General features: G+C 36.3%; 2 protein-coding genes across 6 annotated transcripts; one reads left to right on the top strand and one right to left on the bottom strand.

Moving 5' to 3' along the window:
* Positions 1–822: 822 nt before the first annotated feature.
* On the top strand, positions 823–5,656 carry LOC113348840 (ribosome biogenesis protein BRX1 homolog 1-like). 2 transcript variants are annotated; one of them, XM_026592723.1, is made up of 9 exons: positions 823–1,218; positions 1,304–1,445; positions 1,898–1,976; positions 2,094–2,218; positions 2,854–2,955; positions 4,750–4,818; positions 4,906–5,004; positions 5,275–5,431; positions 5,488–5,656. In XM_026592723.1, the coding sequence occupies exons 1-8, from the start codon at positions 1,019–1,021 to the stop codon at positions 5,407–5,409; spliced, it is 951 nt and encodes a 316-aa protein (XP_026448508.1). In that variant the 5' UTR covers positions 823–1,018; the 3' UTR covers positions 5,410–5,431; positions 5,488–5,656. The 2 variants fall into 2 exon arrangements, with proteins under 2 accessions (XP_026448508.1, XP_026448507.1); XM_026592722.1 differs by having other exon boundaries at positions 827–1,218; positions 5,275–5,656.
* Positions 5,657–13,092: 7,436 nt separating this feature from the next.
* Positions 13,093–20,058, bottom strand: LOC113348839 (splicing factor U2af large subunit A-like). 4 transcript variants are annotated; one of them, XM_026592718.1, is made up of 18 exons: positions 19,803–20,058; positions 19,060–19,253; positions 18,670–18,780; positions 18,079–18,128; positions 17,408–17,478; positions 17,273–17,317; positions 17,112–17,171; positions 16,874–16,934; positions 16,668–16,780; positions 16,446–16,561; positions 15,460–15,558; positions 15,175–15,250; positions 14,906–14,994; positions 14,087–14,147; positions 13,903–14,004; positions 13,703–13,784; positions 13,534–13,601; positions 13,093–13,335 (listed from the first exon to the last, which is right to left on the bottom strand). In XM_026592718.1, exons 1-18 carry the CDS (start codon positions 19,920–19,922, stop codon positions 13,198–13,200), a joined length of 1,656 nt encoding a protein of 551 aa, XP_026448503.1. In that variant the 5' UTR covers positions 19,923–20,058; the 3' UTR covers positions 13,093–13,197. The 4 variants fall into 4 exon arrangements, with proteins under 4 accessions (XP_026448503.1, XP_026448505.1, XP_026448504.1 ...); XM_026592720.1 differs by lacking the exon at positions 19,803–20,058 and adding an exon at positions 17,671–17,805 and having other exon boundaries at positions 19,060–19,099; XM_026592719.1 differs by lacking the exons at positions 19,060–19,253; positions 19,803–20,058 and adding an exon at positions 17,615–17,805 and having other exon boundaries at positions 18,670–18,762.
* Between the last annotated feature and the right edge of the window lie 1,967 nt (positions 20,059–22,025).

The following is a 22,025-nucleotide window of genomic DNA, read 5'->3' as shown; positions in this document are numbered from 1 at the left end:
AGTCTTTCCCAACCCGAAGGCAAAAAGAAGTTTGACACATTCCGTTTCGCAATGGTTACGGAGCAAGGAGTGCGAACACTATTCTAGTTGGGTTTACGTATTCACGACCGTTAAAGTAGCATACGCGTAGTCCTTGCTTAGCCAATGGTGTAACAAGTTCGCATGCTAAGGATATGACCGTCTTCAAAGTGGACCCTGGCGAATGGCCCGTACACATGAACGAGAATCCATGGATACAGATGACCACCCAAAAGGGCATATCGTCAGATGCTAAATCACAACGGTTTTAACGCTCAACATTGTTGAAGGGTCGGGTAGTCTGGTCATTCCGGCCAAGGTCATTGCAATGATCTATCCCCAAATCCAAATCCAAATCCAAAGTATTTTCCAGTAACAAGTACCGGGTCGATTAGAGAAAATCTCCTAAGAATCGAACATAGGTTTTACGCCGGCCTGTCCGAGCCTCGCACAACTTGCAATGATCTATCCCCATCACGATAAATTTTTTAAAGATTACCCGGACCTGTCGGTCAAGACTATATACTCGTTGAATAATCAGTATAGCGCACGTACGACCCAGAACATCTAAGGGCATCACAGACCCGTTGTTACCTCAAACGTCCGTGGCCTAAACGGCCATAGTCCATCAGGAATTCAGGGAACAACATCTCTGTGAAAGGTAAGGGGTTCGCCGAGTACTGGGCCATGGACCTCGTAGTAACTAGTAAGTAAGTATATACCCGGACCTAATTGTTAGCCTTGGCCCATGTAGCTGCTACCGCTTCTGTAGGAATCTCTACACTTGACAAAAACCCTACAATCTAAAACCCTAATGTACACTTCTCTTCTTTCTCTCCCAGCAGACTTTTCTGCTCTAAGTTTCAATTTTATCTTCCGTAAACCCGAAGTTTGACATACTGCGATTCCGATAAACTAGAAATCTGACCTACAAACATAAGCGATTATATTTTTGCTCTTTTTTTGTGTGTGTTGTGTATATCTATCTACATCAGAACTTATGGGGAAGAAGAGAAAGCAGCCCGAGAAAGAGGTTTCAGTAAAGAAAGAAGAAACTGCACCAGAAAGACCTAAAAGAACACTTTTAGGATGGAAGGATAAAGATGCTGATGTTGAAGAGAAGCAACAAAATGGCGATTCTCCATTTTTTAGGAATAAGGAGAAACTTCTTGTTACTTGTTCTCGTCGTATAAGTTACAGGTACTTTAATTATTTTACTTTTGTGAATAATCATACATTCATTGAAGCTTTTGATATTGTTATTTACAAGCTATGATTTTTATAGGTTCCGTCATTTGATGTTGAATATGGTTTCATTGCTGCCTCATTGTAAGAAAGATAGCAAAATTGAAGCTAAAGAAAGCAAGGGTTCAACACTGAATGAGCTTGTTGAGCTTAAGAGTTGCTCTTCCTGTTTGTTTTTTGAGGTAATTTTTGAGAATTTCTACATGAGTGACTCCAATAATTATGTCTGGATAGGAGTCGTATTAGGGTTCTTACTATTACTTATAAGTAATTCACCTGTGCTAGTTGGAGACTTGGAAGATTATGATTTTTGAGAAATTACAAGGAAATGTGATTTGGCTTATTAAGTGCTGAGTTGTTCCATATATTTAGAGTACTCTTTTTTTGTTGATTGCATAACTTGTACAGTTGTGGAAAATATATGGTTTTATGGATGTGACCCTCTTTTTAGACGAACCCTCTTTTGAAATGAACCCTCCTTTTCTCGAGGGTATAGGGGTAGTTGCTGGTTGATGTATTACCCTTGATGTAGCTTGCATTTTATTTATTTTTTGCTTTTATGCTACTTTAGTTTGTCTGTTGCTGATATTTTTCAAATTTTCTCCCTTTTCCTTTCTCTTTTGAACAATTTCAGTGCAGAAAAGGAAAGGATCTGTATCTTTGGGTGGCCAAGAGCCCCAACGGACCTTCTGTGAAGTTTTTAGTTGATGTTGGTAATATTTCCTTTCATTTGCCTATTTGAGAATCATCTGTATTACTGTTTTTTGGATGCTTTTTTTGAAGATATGGCTGTGAATTGATTGTCTCATTTTATTTTATTTTCATTTTAGTGCACACTATGGAAGAATTGAAGCTCACAGGAAATCACCTGAAAGGTTCACGGCCACTTATAACATTCTCCTCCAATTTTGAGAAAGATGCGCACTGGAGGATGTTGAAAGAATTGTTAATACAGGTACTTTCATATTTCTTTTGCTTATTTTAAGTAGAAAACTGTGCAATTGTGGTTGTGGAAATTATCTAGTCTAATCTTTATTGGTATTTAACGCCATAAGCATTAAACCAAAGTCATACAAGAACATGAAATCTGGTGCATAACCTTTTGGCACTAGTGAAGAAAATTCCAGGAGCTGGAATGCAGGTTGCGTCTTTCATTGTAAAAACTAAAAAGGAATAACACATAGAAACATTTATATCTTGATTTCTCCAACAAAGGCTTATGAGCTTACCTAATTTTGTAAGTCAGTATAAGGTAGACCCCAAATTTCTCTAAAATTCTAAATTTGGGACTTTGTCAGTGATAAGAAGACAACTAATGGGTATCTCTAAGGTACTTGCATGTCAAGTTGCAGTGATGTAGTTTAGAAAATGGATAAATAATAGTTTGACTATCAGTGGATGTGGTCCTTGTGGAAGAAATGATCAGTAAAGGCTCTAAGCTACGGGAATGTGCTATATAAGAAATGATAGAAAGAGACAACGACATACAGAGAGAAACAATCTGATCTCACTTTGAAGCTACATTAGTTGTTCTTTTTAGTTGTTCTTTAGCCACGTTCTAGTGGACTAACATTATATTTGTTTTGACAGACCTTTGGGACTCCAAAAGATCACAGGAAAGCTAAACCGTATCATGACCACGTTTTTGTTTTCTCCCTTCTTGATGATCACATATGGTTCCGAAATTACCAGGTATATTTTGTTTCCGACTGTCAACTTTGCCATCTTCCTTTCAGATTGACTACTTCCATTCTATTGCTTAGCTATATACTTTGTATAATGTGAGTTGAGTTGTTTGATCAACCACACATCGGGCCGTAGTATTGTAATTCTGTCTTGTGTATGCGTATGCACCAAATTAGCTTTCCTGGTTTGCTAAACCTGGAATAACTTTTAGGCTACCTGTAGTCATCGGCCTATTTCAATCTGCATTCCTGCTTGAGATACATAATTTCACCAAGCTTTATTTGGATTTTACTTGCTTGCTAAGTATTACCTCATTTTAGCAGCATTTGTGTCTGCCTAATGGTACTGTACATCTGTCTACGGACATGGGAATTGCAAGTCAGGTGCTTGTCATTCTCGCCGAGAACCATAGTATAGTCAAGACATAATGCTGGATTTTATTTCACTTGGATCAGACATTACTATTTGTTTAATGTTAAAATTCAAAATCAGATACTTGTTCTTGTCTTCGGGATTCAATCCAGACAATATAATGTTGCAATATCCGCAGTGTAGAAATGTTTGATTAGATGTATGAGTTTCATTAGTGGCTTCAGATTGAGTTGTTTTGTCTTCAGGATACATAGTAAGATATAAAGATTATCTTTCTGTAGTTTATAATACATGACACAACTGAATTTGCTCTTACACATGCAATAGCCGATCCTGCTTTTGTCTTTTTACCTTGAGGCTGTGTTACAACGATACGCCTAAAAAAATCAGCCTTATCGATACATATTTACACGGATACACGTACTAATACTCGAATACTTCAAGATACAACTCAGTTAGAAAACTTTGACTAAATATTAGATATCAACAGCTGTCAAGATAAATCTCAATACCTTAATATTAGAAAATTTAGATATTTTACTAGATTCTATGAGAAGTTTTAACTATAGTGATCCACTGATCTTGCTCCAGACTTTCTTCCTTGTTCTCCAGACTTTTTCTCTTCACTGAGGTTAATCATACATATTATATGCATATATCTTGCAAATTCACTACTTAAATATCCACGTATTTTAGTTTTTTAAGTTGTAACATAGTTTGAGGTGAGTCATAGTGACTTGCATTAGTATTTACTGTTATCCCCCCCCTCAGTATTCCTCAAAGACATATTTTACTGTCCAACTTATAAAAGTGGAGTTTTCATTTTGGCTTGTCCAACTAGATAGCGTAGTTCGAGTTCCAGTATTGTTTTTCACACGTGTCCTTATTTATGATGCATGGATATCACACATAATCTTATTATATTTTGTTTTTCTTTTATTTTGTTGTTCTTTAATAAATCTTGTCTAAAATGTAACAATGTCGGAGTAGATTATGTTGACATTCCCTTTATCCTAGGAGAAGATTAGTATCTGAAGATTATACTGGTAATTAGATAAAGGGTAAAACAGGCAGAAATCTGGATTTTTGTGAAACCCAAATTTTCTATTAATCTAAGATATTCCAAAACTCCGCCTTTATAACTTGGATGGAGGTGAGGGAGTGGCTAGGATTTGAACCAGCATTTGTGGAGCATCCACTGCTCTATTTTATTATTTTTTACTACTAAAATCCTAATTTAGGTCCACACCAACATAGTCTGAGCATTCATAAACTGTTATTTTATTTTTTGTTTTCTTTACAAATTTACTTTTTATTTCCTGTGATCACTCTTCTGCCTTCTGATTCTCAGTTTTTTGCGGGTTTCATAAAATTCCAGAAACTTAGTTCCTAATTTTTTTTTCAGTATGAAATTGGTCTTTGTTGCAGATTTCTGTTCCCCACAACGAAACAGATAAAGTGGATCGTGGTGGTCTGGACAAGATGACCCTAGTGGAGGTTTGTGACGATCATTCTTGGACTTGAAAGACCTTAAGAAACATCAAAATGTTGTTTTTACGTATTTCTTCTTTTTATTATGGACAGGTTGGTCCAAGGTTCTGCTTAAATCCAATCAAGATATTTGCTGGCAGCTTTGGTGGCCCGACATTATATGATAACCCATTTTATGTATCTCCAAATGAGGTTAGAAGATCATTACACATTTACTCTTCTGTAATAGGCTACTGCAAATGGTTTTTTCCTGTTGACCATAGAATCCCTTCCTACATGTTTGTTTGTTGCATGAGACTTTCTTGATAATCTGGATCAAATGTCTGAATTTCTCTTTTTTGCCGGATTCCATTGACGGATTTTTGACAAAATCTGATGTTGCTGATCCTATGATGTAAATAATATTTCGATTGTCATGAAATAATATTTTTTTTCTTTCCTGTTGATTTGTTGTGCTTTCAGCGTAGAGCAGCAGATAAAAGGAAGAAAGCTGGGAAGTACGCGCACAAGGTCGAGGCCAAGACAAGGAGAAAGGCTCATGAACAAGATAATCCATTACAGCCTGACGAGTATGCAGATATGTGGAAAGGAGAGTGATCTCCTAACTATAGATGTTGATCTGAATTCCTATCGATATGTGGAAAGGAGAGTGATCTCCTAACTATAGATGTTGATCTGAATTCCTATCTTAATCCGGTCATGTATACTACACTAAGCACCATCTTGATTTGTGCTCTTTCTATTTACTGTTTCAGTTTTTTTTCATGCCTTCATATGTTGTTTTAGATGGTAAAAAACTAAATCTTCTGTATCTCAAGGAATACCAAAGTTTATAGTTGGTCAATTGCTTGCAGGAAAACTGAACTCGAGAAAAGCTCTTCTGATTAGTTAATCTGTTGGAGGAGAAAATTCACTTGAAAAACATGGACAGAAAAACCAATATCATTTTGAAGACGGACATACTGCATTTTTCAATTTCTTCAATGTCCTCTACGGTTAATCGAACCTATAATCTCATCACTAGCAGTTTCAATTAATTCAATCGCTTATACAAAAGTAATCGAACCTATAATCTCATCACTAATCATTTGCAACGTCAAACTACTAATTAGTTATACAAAAGTCTGAGCACAAGTATAGTTAAGAACCCTTCATTGATACAAGTTTTACAGTTTACAAGCAAGAGATAAAACACATTGAAGAAATCCAGTCCATTCCAATCGAGATGAACATCTACAAGTATCCTAACTTCCTGCTTGAACCTCCTGCAAACCTTCAAAGTCATTACACCCCTGATAACCACACTTGCCTTGTCCATCTTCATAATTACATTATATCAGAGCAAAATACCAACAAAAACATCTTTAAACATACCAAAAAAACTAACCATCAAGACCTTTCCAAACCAAACACAAAATCTTTACCTGCCATGTCGCAAAAGAGCAAAAAGATTCTAAACACCATAACCAACACGAAGAATATCAGAAAAATCTACTAAGAAAAAATTTGTTAACAATCTTCAAGCTCTTTCCTGAGCAGAAGACCTTCGATCTTTCTGATTCTTTGATGATCACTCTGAATCATCTCCTCAACACTGGCTACAAAACCTTCCTCCTCAACTTCCTCACTATCTTCATCACCACTGGATGCTGCAGTACCCTAACCATCAGATGTGTCTTCACAATCTTCATCATCCTCTTCCATCTCATCATGGTCCCCCTCAGCATTTCCATCACCACCCTCAACTTGATCACCATCAGACTTTGCAGTCCCTCATGGTTCTTGCGATAATGGGTGGATTTTCCTTCTCATCCAGATATCTCTCATACGATGCATCTTCTCCTCTCTTTGTCTCTAACTCCTTTTCTCCTCATTATCACTCTCAGTGTCCTCTTCTTCCATCTGTTCCTCCTCCTCCTCCTCAGATTCACTTTCTGCTGCACTTCCACTTTTCACCCATATTCTTGATTTATTTCTCTCATCTATCTCTTGTTGTTTTCTCTCATCTCTTGTTATCCTTGTTTCCTCCCATCGAGCATACTCATGAGCATTTTCTTATCTTACTCTCTCATATTCCGCCTTTTGATTCCTCCTGTTTATCTCTCCTTTCAAAAAATTCTTTAAATAAATCAGTTCATTGGTTTCTATAAAAATGGCTACTCTCTTGGCAAAGCCATGGGTATCTGAAGTTTGCAAAGCTCCATTGTTCCTCCCTCCTTGGTTTTCCATGCCTAACTCTCTATGATTGTTTTATCAATATTTTTATTTTTGGTTTAATTTTCAGTTTTTCAGAATTATCTCTTTAATCCTCTCAAAATTACCATTAATAATTATTTATGGCGTTAGATGGAACGCCTCTTGGCAATTCACGCATATTCAAAGCCATGCGCAACCCTTCCATAGGCTTCATTATTTCTTTAAATCAGAAATTCAAAGTCTAAGTCTAGGCGCTTCATTAGCCTTAATTCATTTCAGAACTGTCATTCGTATCACAAAAGCCATAGTACTCTCAAGCCACCTTTCACCAAACCCTTGACCATTCATCAACCCTACATTCCCTTTTCCCCCGCCCGAATGCACATTTTTAATTATCTTTCAAATTGTTGTTTATACCTCCCATTAAAACATCTATTTTAACCCATTTCTAAACCCTCCGAAGCAACGTTAATTTCGTTTGGATTTATCAGTGCTTAATATTTTACTTGTTGGAGTAAAAACAATAGTCATAGTTATTCAACAACCATAGTCTGCTGGACGATGACGTAGCTGATATGTGTCATGATAAGTTGGTGTAGAAGTACTATCAGAAAATCTTCCCTACATCAACTAGCTGATATCATTTACGTGCAAAAGCTGGCCTTCTCTCATAAAGATCAGGAGAGGAGGACTACAAAAGATGTTAACTCTAAGATTGACAGGAATTTGGACCACCTACACGACAGGGATGCCTCCAAACTTTCATCAAATTCTATCCCTCTTTTTTGTACAAACCAGTTTCAACGTTCAAATATTTCCAAGTTAAAGGTTCTATCCTCCAGAGTATCTCAACCTTATATCTCTTTCAATGTTGTTGTGCATTATCGCGCATACATTATATGCTCTTTTTTCATATGGCAGTGTTGCATTCAGATGCAATTTTATAAACACTCCCCAACCACTCATTTTAAAACCATTCAACACATATTTTCTTATTTCATATCAATTTGCTTATTTATATGGAGTCATCTAAAACCCAACAAGAGATTAATCCTACAGTTTCTGATATACAAGATCTAACATCTCAAATGGCAGAAAAACTTACTTAACCCACAAACCTCCCCTCAACTCTCACTGAACCAGTTTTCATTGATAAAACAATGGTCTTAGATGAACATGATAATAATTGTAAATGGTGTATAGATGGTTACATTTTCAGTGAGACTTTGGTCCCGACTTCTTCGATTAGAAATCATATCTATTCTCAATAGCCTCTGGCTCAAGTTCCTACTGTCACAACTTTCAGTGGTTTGAGAAAAAAAGTGCTGATATTGTTTCTTGCTGAAACTGGTTTCAATAGGGTTAATGAACAACGTCCTTGGTTTGCTTGGGGTACCTCATAGTTCTTAGATTTGTTCCTCCTTCAGGCTGTCCAGTAAATTGTGAAATTTCGTTTGCTGAAGAACTTATGTGGCTCATTCTATGCAATGTTCCAAAATAATGTACTGAGTTTGAAGATCTATAGAAGCTTACTTACAAAATGGGTGAGCTTGTTGACGCAAAAGAACCTTATGGTAATAATCCTCTCAAGAAGAATGTTAAAGTGTGTATTCGTAACTCAATTCAAAAATCCTTACCAGCAGGTATTCCTTTAGTTACTAGAGGAAGAATTCAACATTTTCTTATCGAGTGTAGATATTTCAAGGTTCCAAAAATCTTTTGTACCTCTTGTCGATTTATTTATCATAAATATCTTGTGTGTACCTACTGGATAGCCAAACAAAATGCATTAAAACGAATTGATTCTTCTGTACCAACACTCTGCCAAAACTTTCCAAAATGATGCCACTACAGCCTACAATAAAATGTACTGTTTCTGAACCTGCGGCTTTTGAGAGATTCTACCATGATTCAAACTGAGATTATAGAAGATACTCAAGATAACATTCTCAATCAGAATGATAGAACTACAGTTAAATCAACTATTATTGAAGAAGGTTCTTCAAGGGGAAGATGGACAAAGGAAGCTTAACCTCAATATATGATGTTGTCCCTGTCCAAACCCGTCCTTTGGTCGCCATGGAGAATGGTTTACCACTTATTTCCAAATAGAGAGTTCTAATTAGACAGATATGCAAGCTGATTCCATTCTGACTCTCGAGTCAGCTAAATCGGGTCTGATTCGCACCACCAACTCAACTCGGCAATTCAAGAGCTCGACCATCCCGATTCAGAAACCAATTATTACTACAGAAGAAGTGTTCTCTCTTGTAGCTGAGCATGATGCTTTATCTAACTTAAAATGGAAACCCAATCCTAGAGCTGATCTCCGCATAAGAACTAGAGCTAGCACCTCCTCTTTGGTTAACATTATTGTTATTCCTGAAGCTGAAAAAATTTCTGAACCGGATTACAACAATCTATGTCCTCATATTACCAGATTGGGGGATCTCCTTTCTATTAACCTCTCAAATTGTACCTTTAATGCCCACACTATTGTTGACCCTTATGGTAGTTACAATGTGCATGTTGATGATTCTTAAGCTAACAATGGTGTCCTTAATATTTCCCCTCATGAGGCTGCTAATTTGGATCTGAATGCTTCCTAAGGATCCCAGATGAATGGTGATACTGGCAATGCTAATCGTAATGGAAGTGATGATTATCCAAATCAGGTTAATCCTTTTATCCTCACTCTTATAAACGTGTCCACTGATGGTATTAACCCTGCTCTCAATTACCCTGTTAATTAAATTAACATGATATGCTGGAAGGTGCGTGGTTTAGGAAAAAAATTGTTAATAAAGAGCTCAACATCCTTTTAAAAAATATTAACCCAGATATTGTGTTCTTGTTGAAAACCATATGAAGAAGGATATTGCTGCTAGAAAATTGAGAAATATGGTTTTCCGAATACTTTTAATGTGCCCAGCTTTGGTAACAGTGGTGGTTTGGTCATGGCTTGGAAAATTGGGATTTAACTAAACATTCTGTCCGCTGACCTTAGAGGCATCTATGTCACATCTTCTGATATTATACATGGTAAAATTTTCATATTAATTTCATGTACGGTGAACCCAATAGTGGTCTTAGACAAATTGCCAATGTAATCTTAGCCTTGCTCCAAATAATGCACTTTAATGCTTTACTAGGAACTAAAGATAAGAATGATGGCTTAGAAGTAGATGATATTGACTTTATCAATCTTAGAAATCTCTGTAATACCTTTAATCTTAATGACCTTGGTTCTTATGGCCCTAGATTCACCTGGTCTAGCATGCAACATGGTAATATCAGATTCTTGAGAGATTTGATAGGTGTCTTATAAATCGGGTGGCATAACAACTCTTTCCTAATTTGTGTATTAATAATTTTCCTAGAGACTCATCTGACCATTGTCCCATGCATATTGATTTTAATTTTGAAGATGTATGCATGCCTAAACCTTTTCATTTCATGGCTATGTGGATTGAGGATCCTACTTGTAGAAATATAATTGCTAATTCTTGGTCTCTTAGTGTGGTTGGTTCACCTGCTTTTAAGCTTAGGGATAAATTAATGAGTGCAAAAAAAAAGGTCTTAGGGATTGGGATAAATCCTTTTTTGGTATTATTCAAACTAATATATGATATCCAAACTTATGACCCTACTAGTCTTTCTCTATCTTTCGAAAGCTAGATTACCCTACTTGTACAATCTTGAAGAGTTGTACTGGAAGGATAAATTTAGAGAAGTATGGCTCATGGAAGGTGATATAAATACTCCCTATTTCTGTAGAGTTACTCTTTATAGGAGAAAAAGAAATGACATTAGTTAGATAAAGAATAATGATGGTACTACTCTAACTGATAGAGATAGTATTGGAAATTCTTTTGTTGGTTATTTTAAAAACCTTTATACGTCTTATCCTCAACAGTATCAGGATGAAATTTTTCAGGATCTGCCTGTGAAGTTTTCTGAAGATGATAATAATCATCTAAATTCTCCCTTAGCTGCCGAAGAAATAAAAAATATTGTATTCCAAATGGGGGAAAAGGCTCCAGGTCTTGATGGTTTTACTGGCCTTTTTTACCAAAAACATTGGGATATTGTGGATGAAGCTGTGATTGATATGACACAAACTTGTTTCAGAGCTGGTCACATTGCTAAGGTTTTCAATCATACTAACATTGCTTTTATTCCTAAATTCCCTTTGCCTGAGCTTACGGCTCAAAATAGACCTATATGCCTTTGTAGTTTTATTTATAAAATCCTTTCTAAAACTCTAACCAATAGAATTATACTTTTTATGGATACTGTGATTTACAAAAATCAAAGTGTCTTTGTTCTAAAAGAAGTATATCTGATAACACCCTTCTTGCTAATGAGGTTATACACACTGTTAACCGCAATGAAAGGAAAGATGGTATTGATGCTATCAAACTCGATATGTCTAAGGCTTATGATAAATTAGAGTGGTCTTTCTTGGAAAAAGTCCTTTTGGAAATGAGATTGTCTCTGATTCACTTAATGGAGACAATACACACTGGGTCAATTTGGTTAACCAATGCATTTCTGTTGTGTCTCTGATTCACTTAATGGAGTACCCACTGGCCTAATTAATCCTAAAAGAGGTTTGAGACAGGGAGATCCTTTATCTCTATATTATTTGTTCACTTAATGGACCTTGAGATGTCTTCATACTATAAAAGAATTAATCAAGCCTTTCGTCTCCTGGATTGTTGGAGATGGTCAATTTATTGATTTCCAAATTTGGTATCTGCCACCCCTAACCCCCTGGTTCCTCCTGATCCTAATATGAAAGTTGCTTATTTTATCAATCAAGATGATAGAACTTGGAATGCTAGTAGACTTCACACTCATTTTGATAATGCTTCTATTAAGAAGATTATCACCATTCTCTTAAGCCAAATGCACACTCCTTATAGGAGGGCTTGGAAGCTTTCTAAGACTGGCAGATTTTCCTCAAATTATGTCTACTTGGGATTAAGAGGGTTGAGACCCTCCCCAAGTAGTAATCTTTGGAAGTATATTTATAAAATTCGCATCCCTCATATGATTCTTCTATTTTTCTGGAAAGCTGCTAGAAATGCTCTTCCTTCTAAAACGGTCCATAATACTAGAATGCATATGGTTTATGTGGAATGTCGTTGGTGTTCTGACCCTCATGAGTCTATTATGCATGCTCTTGTCCTTTGCCGATTTGCTAGCCATGTCTGGTTCCCTGGTCCTTTAAGTCTTATTACTTCTTTCTTCCAGAACATGTCTTTTACTAATTGGTTGTTGCACTGGTTTGTGAATCCTATTTCTAAACTTCCCGAGGAGAGTCAATCTGGTTGTTGTTATTCGTTGGTCTATCTGGAGCAGTAGTAATGTCTTGGTGTTTAACAACAAGAAAGAGTCTCATTCGATGGTCCTCAGTAGAGCCAGAACTATGTTATTTTCTCGAAAACCTAATCTCCATATACCTAATAGCATTAGTATCAGTTACCGTGACAACTGGATGCCTAGCCCAGTTGGTTGGATAAAGTGTAATCCTGATGGAGGTTTTGATGATGTTTCAAATTATTTTACGCAGTTTGTAGTGAGTGATGAACCTATTCCTTTCATTCTAAAATTTGATGTGATGTTTTTCGTTGTTGTTGGATTTGAATTTATTTTTGACAATATTAAATAGTAAGTGATGAGCCTATATGTCTACACAATATTTTCTTAACTGTTTTTATAAGTTTACTTCGTTAGCAACTTGCATTAAAACAAAATTTGAAGTATATCTAAATATCCAACACAAGATTAACAAATACATATTGTACTATATAGAAAGAGTACTTTCACCATTAGAAAAAATGTATGTTCCCAAAAAATTGTTCTTTACTTTATAATAGGTGTGTAGCATGTAGTACGCATCTAGGCCTTTTCAAGAAGTTTTAAGAAGTTGCAAACTAGGAGAGCTTTTAAGTACACTGTTTTTTTCCTTTTCCGATGGCAACTTTTCATGTTCTCTCAATTGTGCCACATTTCCTGTTAAGGTAAACACGGCATGTTAACTAAGAAGGATATACTATTGTAGATATTCAGCCCAAATGCAGGAAATAAACCTTTTAACTGGGTGTTTATGGAGTATGGGTTTACAAGTTTCACTAATATAAATAATTAAATACAGAAAAAAATATAGAACAGATCCATTGTTCAAGCTTCATAATGCCCTACAGAAAATTTATCTTCAGGGTAATAGACAGCCTTAACTTCATTTCCCCCAAACTTCCTACCATCAAGTGCAAGCTTTGCCTTGGCAGAACTTGTGGTGTCCACGTATTCTAGGAACACCTGAAGTAATTAATAGAACGAAACAAAACTCATCAGCATCCACTGTTCAGAGCTCACCAAATAATGAAATTATAAGTAGCTTCACTGACTGAAAATGTTACAAAAACAGAAGGAAAGCGGCCACAATACAATACGTCAATACCTTTCTAAAGAAGAAAATAAGAGATGTTAACGTTAGAAGTAAAACTACCAAAATACCTTTCCAACTCCAGGTGTCTGCTCTGCATTAGCATTAGGCCGAGGAATGATAATACTCACTAGTGAACCTGAGCAATTCAGACACAGTTATGCAAAATTTTAAAGTTTGAGTAAAGCATGATCCACAAACAGTTTTGCATTGAGCAGAAAACAAACTGTGTGCATGTACCAAATTTGCCGCCTTCATCCTTCATGTCCTCTAGTATTTCTTCGTATTCACCATCATCCCGCAGTTCATCTGCAGTCACCACCTTCATGGAAGAAAAGAACCAGGATGCAATGACAATAAATAAATATGTTCCAATTACAAAGAGCTCCAAAATGAGCACGCCAAATAAAAGATCAAATATATACAGTTGAGCATAATACCTCGGTCAAGCAAACAACCTTAGTAGGAACCTCTAGAGCTTCTCCAGTTACTGTATTACCAATCCCGGGGAAACTCAAGCCACCAGCCTGCAAGACCATTTTCTGCATCTCGAAATAATTTAATACCATAGACCATGGAAGAGGTGATGCAAAACAAGGAGTAAAAGAAGAATGGATGATTTACCTGCATAGCTACATGCTGTTGTGCCTGCTGGAGTATATTATCCTGGTTTGCTTGCCCAATACTGTATAAAAGAGTTCATTTTGTTATAGAGACACGACTAAAGTTGGGAGTTTTTATTTTATTTGTATTTTCACAGTTCAGATTTAATTACTAAAACGTCTCTCGCATCGAAATCACATTATAATCCTTAAATTCCATAGATGTCTAAGTGCAGATTAATAAAAAATTGATTGCAGGCATAATGATTCACATCAGAAATAAAGAAAGATGATCTACATGTCTAGAGATGAACATGAGTAAAAATTTGTATTACTACTTAAATGCATAGCTTGTAGCAGAATATTTTGAACACTTAAAATCCTAGTGTAACATAACAGCGAAGGAGTTTTTCCTTAAGCGAAAAAAAAGAAAAAAAAGAGAGAAAAAGACTCACAAGGGACTTTGGCAATGAAAATCATACTGTGTATCAACACAGTACTTTTTCACAACAGAGTTTTTCACTTCAAAAAAACAAAAAACTCCACAAGGGACTTTGCAATGAAACTAAAACGGATAAAAATGTAAAACTTATAACTAGAATTAAAACAGGCAGTGGCACGGCGAACAGTGTATCAACACAGTACTTTTACATAGCAGTACTTTTTCACAACAGTACTTCGGCAATGAAAATCATACTGTGTATCAACACAGTACTTTTTCACAGCAGAGTTTTTCACTTCAGAAAAACAAAAAACTCCACAAGGGACTTTGCGACGAAACTAAAAGGGATAAAAATGTAAAACTTATAACTAGAATTAAAACAGGTGGGAAATAGTGAACCTGGCAGTGGCACGGCGAACAGTTAAAGTCTTATCACCCATTTTCAGACCATTAAGAGCAGCACAAGCAATATCTGTTACCGCAGGATCCTGAATATGTTCTAAAGTCAGATATTATGTTATGGTAATGGACACTTACGAAGCATATATTAACACCAGTGGAAGGAAAAAAAGAATGCAAGACATCAAATTGTTTTTCATGTTCATCACTAAAAAGAGTAGTAAATTCGTGTAGTAGGCGTAATGAAGTTTTTGAGGTGGATAACTCACTTGATAGACACAAAAACCATAACCTTTGGAGTTTCCAGTGTCCCTATCCTTAACAAGGTCAAATCCACGCAAAGATCTGCCAATAGGTAAAAGTATAACCTGTGTAAGAAGTGAATTTAAAGAAAAGATTTTCACAAAAACTAAATGAACAAGCATCTCAACATTCTCTTGACTTGCAAGAATTCTCTAAGTAAACAGAAGTAGACAGCAGAAAGTCAGTGATTCAGCAGGGGAAATCTAGTAAAATAAATAAACAAATCTAAAAACCAGTAAGTTAGTTCACACCCAAAAGATTCAAGCAGTTCCCTTATTTGCGCATCTGTGAAATAGTATGGCAATCCACCTACAAAGACACGGTCTGGTCCCTCTGCACCACTGGTCGCGCTGCCAATCATAACCAAATTAGATTATTAAAAGAGAGAAAATAAGCATTCAAAATGATGCATGGAGAAACTTAGAATTTCAACGGGTTTACAAGAAAATCTCTCTATATTATATAATAGTTTTAAAAAGATCTCTATACGCATAATCTTAACGTGAACTCGTCAGTATCCCAGAGTTTCTAGTTATGCTTTGAAGATTTCACTGTTTAAGGCAGTACTAAAGTTTTTAATAGTTTTCCAATCAGGAATTTAGTTATTTCGGGAAAACTGATTCAGTAAGGAGAATATGATCTATAGGAAAAATCATGTTTTCGTGAATAATAACCTCATCTTTTCTCACAATCCGAGAGTATTCTTTTTCACAAGTTAAAAGCTTAAAAAGTAAAATTATGTTTATACTTGAGAACACAGAGATAAACTCTCATAACATGAGCAAGTTTATGTGATTATTCATGAAGAGGGGATTTTTTGTTTAGGTTACATTCTCCTTACAGAACATAAAAACATCTTAATTGGAAGAAACTCCTAATAATCAGAATTGATTTCTGAACCCTAGAACTCACTAAAGCAGTGAAAATACGCAGAACACCAAGATAAATCTTGTTTAAATAACCTAAATGAGTAAATTCTTATATACAGATATTTCGAACCATCGACAAATAGACGACAAGGAGGGGGGTAGACTAATGAAAAGTTTCTCAAACAAGGACCAGGTCCTATAATTAAATTTTTAGTTGACTAGAAAAATGCAAAATCAAACTCATAATTTTAGTTCTTGAATTTAACCCATATAACTGCTAACTACTTGTATCCTATATTCCTAGTACTTATAAATAAGAAAAGAAAGATATAGAAACTACAAAATGAGAAGACGAGGAACCAACTCACCCCAGTGTGAGACCTACAGCAGCCAAGTTGAGAAGGGGACTTGGTTGACTAGGCCCAAGTGCTGCAGCCAGTGAAGGGTTATAGTCGGTAGGTCTCCTAACCCTACAAGAGACACCCTGTTGAGAAGAGTAAAATACTTAGGATAATTGGGCGACTACATTTGATTCAAACATCAAAAATAATGTAACAGTGTGACAAAAAAGCCATCTGAAAGTGGCATACATCAAATATTATCCCGTCCAACGCCATAGCATTACTTGCTTCTTCAACAGTTCTCATCTCAACAAAAGCGAACTTCTTTTCTTGATTAATGTACACATTGACTACAGCATCACCTACACATACAAAAACCGTAAATAGAGACTTCAGTTGAATTCATATTTCAATGTACGGAAAGTTGTAGCTGAAGAATAAATGAAAAAATCAACCTGGCCCAGCAGTATTTCCTCCAATAGCCGCCATAACACCACCAAAATATGTTGCAATCGTCTACTTCAAAGAAAACAAAAAGAATTCATATGTGAAAGGTCCAAACAAGTAGAAGGCAAACAGAACAGGAGTGGACCATATATTTAAAAGAGAAACATGAAGACAGCAAAAGAAAGGAAACAAGGACGACTCAGATCCCAAGTTCAACAAGGAAAAACATGGAGACAAGAGTACAACCTGCTCATTTGCCAGGGGAGGAAGGCCACCAACATATACACGGCGAGCATGCCTTGTAGCCTAAAACAGAAACAGGAAGGTAGCATATAGCATAATCATAAATGAGGCATTTGAGTAAATAATTAAGCAAGTAGCTGAAATAGACAACCGTAGAAAGTAACCTGCTGAGTCATGGATTGCGCAGGCATTAGTTGAAGAGCTCCAAACTAAGTTGCATAAATGAGATTAACTAATTCTCAGAAAATATAAATGAGAAAGAACTTAAACGCATAACAGTATTTTCAAAGCAGACACACCGGTGTGCTGCCAAAAGGAAACATGCTTGAAAACATTTCTGGATTTATTGGAGGACCCCCAGGCAATTGACCTGCATAAGTAACAAATGAGCAAAGTGAAAACTTGATGCAGATAAACAATTGAGAGCATCTTGGAAGTTAAGAAATTAATAGAGCCAGTGATATCAAATCAGATTTTAAGTTTGAGATGATTCTAGTAGATCTTACATGATGTCATTCAAATATATAAAATATAAATGCGGATGCTGTGGGAAATATTGTACGTCTACCAAAATGGCAATAGTTGTAAGGTGGGCAAGATCCAGCAACTCGATGAATTTGGTTCTCCGTCGAACGTAAAATCTACACATTCCCCGCTCATGGGTAGCACAGTGGGACATGTAGCCCAATACTGCCATCTTACCCAGATCATAATACACAAAAGAAACATAGAACACACACAACAACCAACAACAGAACAATGATTCTCAGTTCCAGCACGAAGCTACTAATTAGAATATAAGAGTACTCCATAAAGAAACGATAAACTATAAATGACAAAGAATATTGGAAAGTGCTAAAGTGGAAAGACACCAATCGGAAATAAACTATCCTATGGTGGAAAAAAAAACAGTTATGCTATAAGTAAGACATGGAGCTGAGTAATATTAGACTAACACAACAATGCATACCAGGAACAACGGTACTTGGCGGTGCCATATCAAAACCGCTTGTCCTTTTGCTGTAGAAAAACATCCATCAGCAACCAGTCTTTTATTATATGCACAATTAAGGAAATATGGAGAAAGGATAGTATTTTTGTTGTTTCTCCACTTATACACTTATGTGATGTAACAAAAACTTAGAAGTGACATATTTCTCAAGCTAAAAAATTGTCGTAAAGCTTTTAAGAATAAGAAACATAACGAGTATAAGAAATATACTAAATTTCTTAAGAGTAAGATTTAGAAACACTAACTATTAAAAAAAAATATTTTGGAAATGTATCATATAAAGAGAAAAGCATCACTCGTTTTGGGACTCAAAAACAAAAAGGGAAAAGATCAACTTTTTGGGTTTGGAGGGAGTATCAGTTTGTGACAGAAGTTAAGAAAATAATTTGCAGGCCGTAGATTACTTAGAGAGAGATATCATAAAAACAGATTTAGCAAGACACTGTCCAAACAGACACCTAGTTCAATTTGATGGCTTCAGTCATAGTGTACTTGTGCATGAAAAACAAAACTACGAATACCAAACTAAGTGTATATGAAGTGACGAACCTTCTCGAACGAGAACCGGAAGGTGATCTAGATCTATCCCTAGATGTATCCTTTGAGCGAGAGCGTGATCTACGTCTAGACTTCCTATCCCCGTCTTTATCAGAGCCACGCCTGTACAGGAAGGTAGAAAAGTGTCAGAATCATGGATAAGAAGAATGACCGAGTTACTGAACATAAAGAATTGCATCCATTCTTTCTTTCAAACAAGAGTAGTCGGTCATCAATGAAATTTACGTATCAAGCTCAAGAAGGTGAAACAATAAAAAGGAAATAAATATGTTTTACTAAATCCTGCTTTTCCCTAGAATATTATACAGTAAAACTAAACATCAGGGTGGGTGCAACAAAAGTAGCATCATCAGGAAATTCTCCATATCATATGACTGTCACCTGTCATAATCACAGTTCCTAAGGCGATCGAAACCATTATTTTCATTTCTTCCTCCTCTTTCCTTCCTCCCTCTTCTATCATCCCTCATACTCCTGCTCTTGTAATCCCTATTATAACCACCATAGTCGTTTTCCCTATGTTGGCCCCTTCCTCTATTTCTTGACCCATCACGATCTGATCCACGGGAACTATGCTGAGATAATAAGAACATGAGTTAGCCGTGCTATGCAAGATACCAAAAACGTTAAGAGTACCCCAAATATGGAAATTGAGTAAGACTACCCCAAATATGGAAATTGAGTAAGACTAAGGGAACAACAACAACCCAATCACTACTTTTGTTTCGCAAGGTTAATAAATTTCAGAAAACATCTACCAACTCCAACGCGAAATGTATCTAGACCCATGCCTAAGCTATCAACAGCAACAAAGGCTTCCAACTGAGCTAGTTGGCTTTTTACACAAACAAATACTTTAAAAGAACAAACAAATTTCAGTAACCTACTCCGTAAGTTGGTAAGTATTCAGAGAACAAATACAACACCATGAAGCAAATTACACATGCAATTTTGTCATCATCATTCTCTCTAGGTCTGCGGCTACTGATCTTCGTTTTGTTTATTAATTAATTACCCACACAACAACCAAAAAATGAAAAATAGTAACCTCCAGAGAGAGACTAGCACGTGAAAATAAAATTTGCAGACGATACAAGAATAATTTGATGGGCAGGAAAACAAACCTTGTGACGAGAATCTCGATCTTCAACCAAATCGTGAGGAGAAGAGCCTCCTCCTCCATGATCTTGCTCTACTTTGTAAGTTTCGCCATTACCATCACGGGAATTATCAAAACCGGACATTCCTCACGAATCTGAAACCACCTTAGCAGTCGAAACTCGAAAGGACTTCTTATTAAGGCCCTTAAAAATATCTTCAAAGAATGGCGATGTTCAAAAGAAGAACCGTGGAAATGGGTTTTTTCCTTGACCTAGTTCTAAGACGAAGTGTACGAGAGAGTGTAGATTGTCCCAATTGGGGTTGTATATGGTAACGGTTATCCGGTGAAACCGAACCAAACGGAACCAAACCGATTATGGAAAAATCGAATCCACCTATTTATTAACGGTTGATTTTGGTTTAAAAAGATAACTACCAAAGGTAAACAGATTAGTTTATATATAATTATATATTTGATCTTTATCCTTAAACTTAACTATAAAAGTCTATATTTAGTTTTATTTTGGAGTAATAATAAGAAAGAGAGAAAAGAAAAAGAGAAGAAGAACATTTCAATTAGCCAGAGAGGGAACCATATTATATAGGTATAGCATTTTATTTATACAAGGGAAGGGAAAACTCTAGTATTCTAATGGACCGCACATCCATGGGCCACAGGCCCTATAACACTCTTCCTCGTGCGGTTCAATAACAAGACTTTATACATAGTGCTTCACATATAGTGGTTTGAATGTAGTTCTTCAAATGTCGTTCTCTTCTTGGTGACTTGTGCCGAAATCAATTGCCTTACTAAAACTTTGACAAGGAAAAACCCAGTGGGATAAAACCTTGGTACAACTTTTCACATGTAGTACTTCACATGTTGTCTCGTACTTTACATGTAGTTCATCACATGTAATACGATCTTCAAAGATCGATGAGTCTAAGTTAATTGCCTCGTTAAAAATTCGCCAGGAAAACCCAAAGGTACAAAACCTGACGACTAAAGAAAAAAGAGTACAACATTATGCAAACTTAGAAAACAGTTGGACTCGGATACGTTGCCTCATTAAAACCCTGACAAGGAAAACCCAGTGGGATAAAAATTAAAACCTTGACAAAGGGAAAAGAGTACAACGTGACAGATGCAAGTAAAGGTGATCCGTTGCAGATGACCACTTTGCTCCGTTAAAGTTGACTAGTTTCTTCACAACTCTTAAGGTAGAAAGTCCTCGTGGGAAAACAATAGCCTTAGATGGGAAATTACATTCCCGGTGTTTGTTGTTGTTGTTGATGGTGGTTTTTAGCTTAGGGTTAAAATCGTAAAACCTTGCATCTGATGTGACGTCAATCTGTAAGGAAACTGAGCCATGAGTGTTAACCTCTCCACTGGCATATTTATTGAGCCGTTCAATATATTTACATGAAATTTATCCAGACTGGCGCATGTAGCAACCATCCCAGACGTCTTGTAAATTTCGGCATCTTGCCTATATTCACTGAATATAAGTTCCTTTGAATGATTTCTATGCTATGTGATAGACACATTTTTGTGTCTAATTTGTCCTCAATGTCCGTATTGTTGGAACTCTATTTTTGTACTAATATTGTGTTTTTATGTATTTTTAGGAAATAAACATTTTTGGAAAATTCGGCTCGAAAAGTTGATTTTGGCATCCGGAGGACAAGTGTTATTAGGACTATCGCTTTTGGATAAGGGGTAACCTAATTACTAAGGGGCACCCCCAGGTCACCCCAAGGCAGCTGCTATTCGCACCCCAGTTCAGGATAGGGGGACACCATCTTCTTCATTTCAAAAACTGAATTTTGGCGGGAAAACGTGCATGAGAACTGGCAGAAGTTTGATCGAATTTTTTAACGTGTTATAGGGAGATTAAATGGCTGAGACTTGGCAGGAAGATGTGATTAAGCCTAAGGAAGATATTTTGGGTGTCAGGTCCGATCGAATTTGGCTAGAATCATCTAGGAAATTCACGAGTTGGGAACAGGGCAGTTCATGTCTGTCACGGGTTTGAGAGAATTTTTGGAGGAATTCGAACGTGTTCTGATGATGCATGGAGGACTCTAACACACTTTTGGACCGTGTAGAAGACAATTAAGGTGAGCTTCCATGAAATTAACAGCTGCAGATACGTAATCGAAATAAAAAAGGAAAACAAATATATTATGAACTGTCCGAGTAATGGAAGATTTTTGGGAGTTATTGCAAAGGATTTCGTCTACCT

Source organism: Papaver somniferum, chromosome 2 (genome assembly GCF_003573695.1).
Source record: "Papaver somniferum cultivar HN1 chromosome 2, ASM357369v1, whole genome shotgun sequence".
NCBI lineage: Eukaryota > Viridiplantae > Streptophyta > Magnoliopsida > Ranunculales > Papaveraceae > Papaver > Papaver somniferum.
The sequence above is the reverse complement of the archived record's forward strand: the minus strand, read 5'-3'. Positions and strand labels throughout refer to the sequence as shown.

Coding starts and splice junctions, on each gene's coding strand:
- LOC113348839 (XM_026592718.1), bottom strand. CDS start 19,922: ATGTCCGGTTTTGATAATTCCCGTGATGGTAATGGCGAAACTTACAAA. Junction 14,148..14,905: donor GTTCGCCGTGCCACTGCCAG/GTTCACTATTTC, acceptor TCTTTTATACAG/TATTGGGCAAGCAAACCAGG. Junction 13,336..13,533: donor AGACACCTGGAGTTGGAAAG/GTATTTTGGTAG, acceptor TAATTACTTCAG/GTGTTCCTAGAATACGTGGA.
- LOC113348840 (XM_026592723.1), top strand. CDS start 1,019: ATGGGGAAGAAGAGAAAGCAGCCCGAGAAAGAGGTTTCAGTAAAGAAA. Junction 1,446..1,897: donor CTTCCTGTTTGTTTTTTGAG/GTAATTTTTGAG, acceptor GAACAATTTCAG/TGCAGAAAAGGAAAGGATCT. Junction 2,956..4,749: donor TATGGTTCCGAAATTACCAG/GTATATTTTGTT, acceptor TCTTTGTTGCAG/ATTTCTGTTCCCCACAACGA.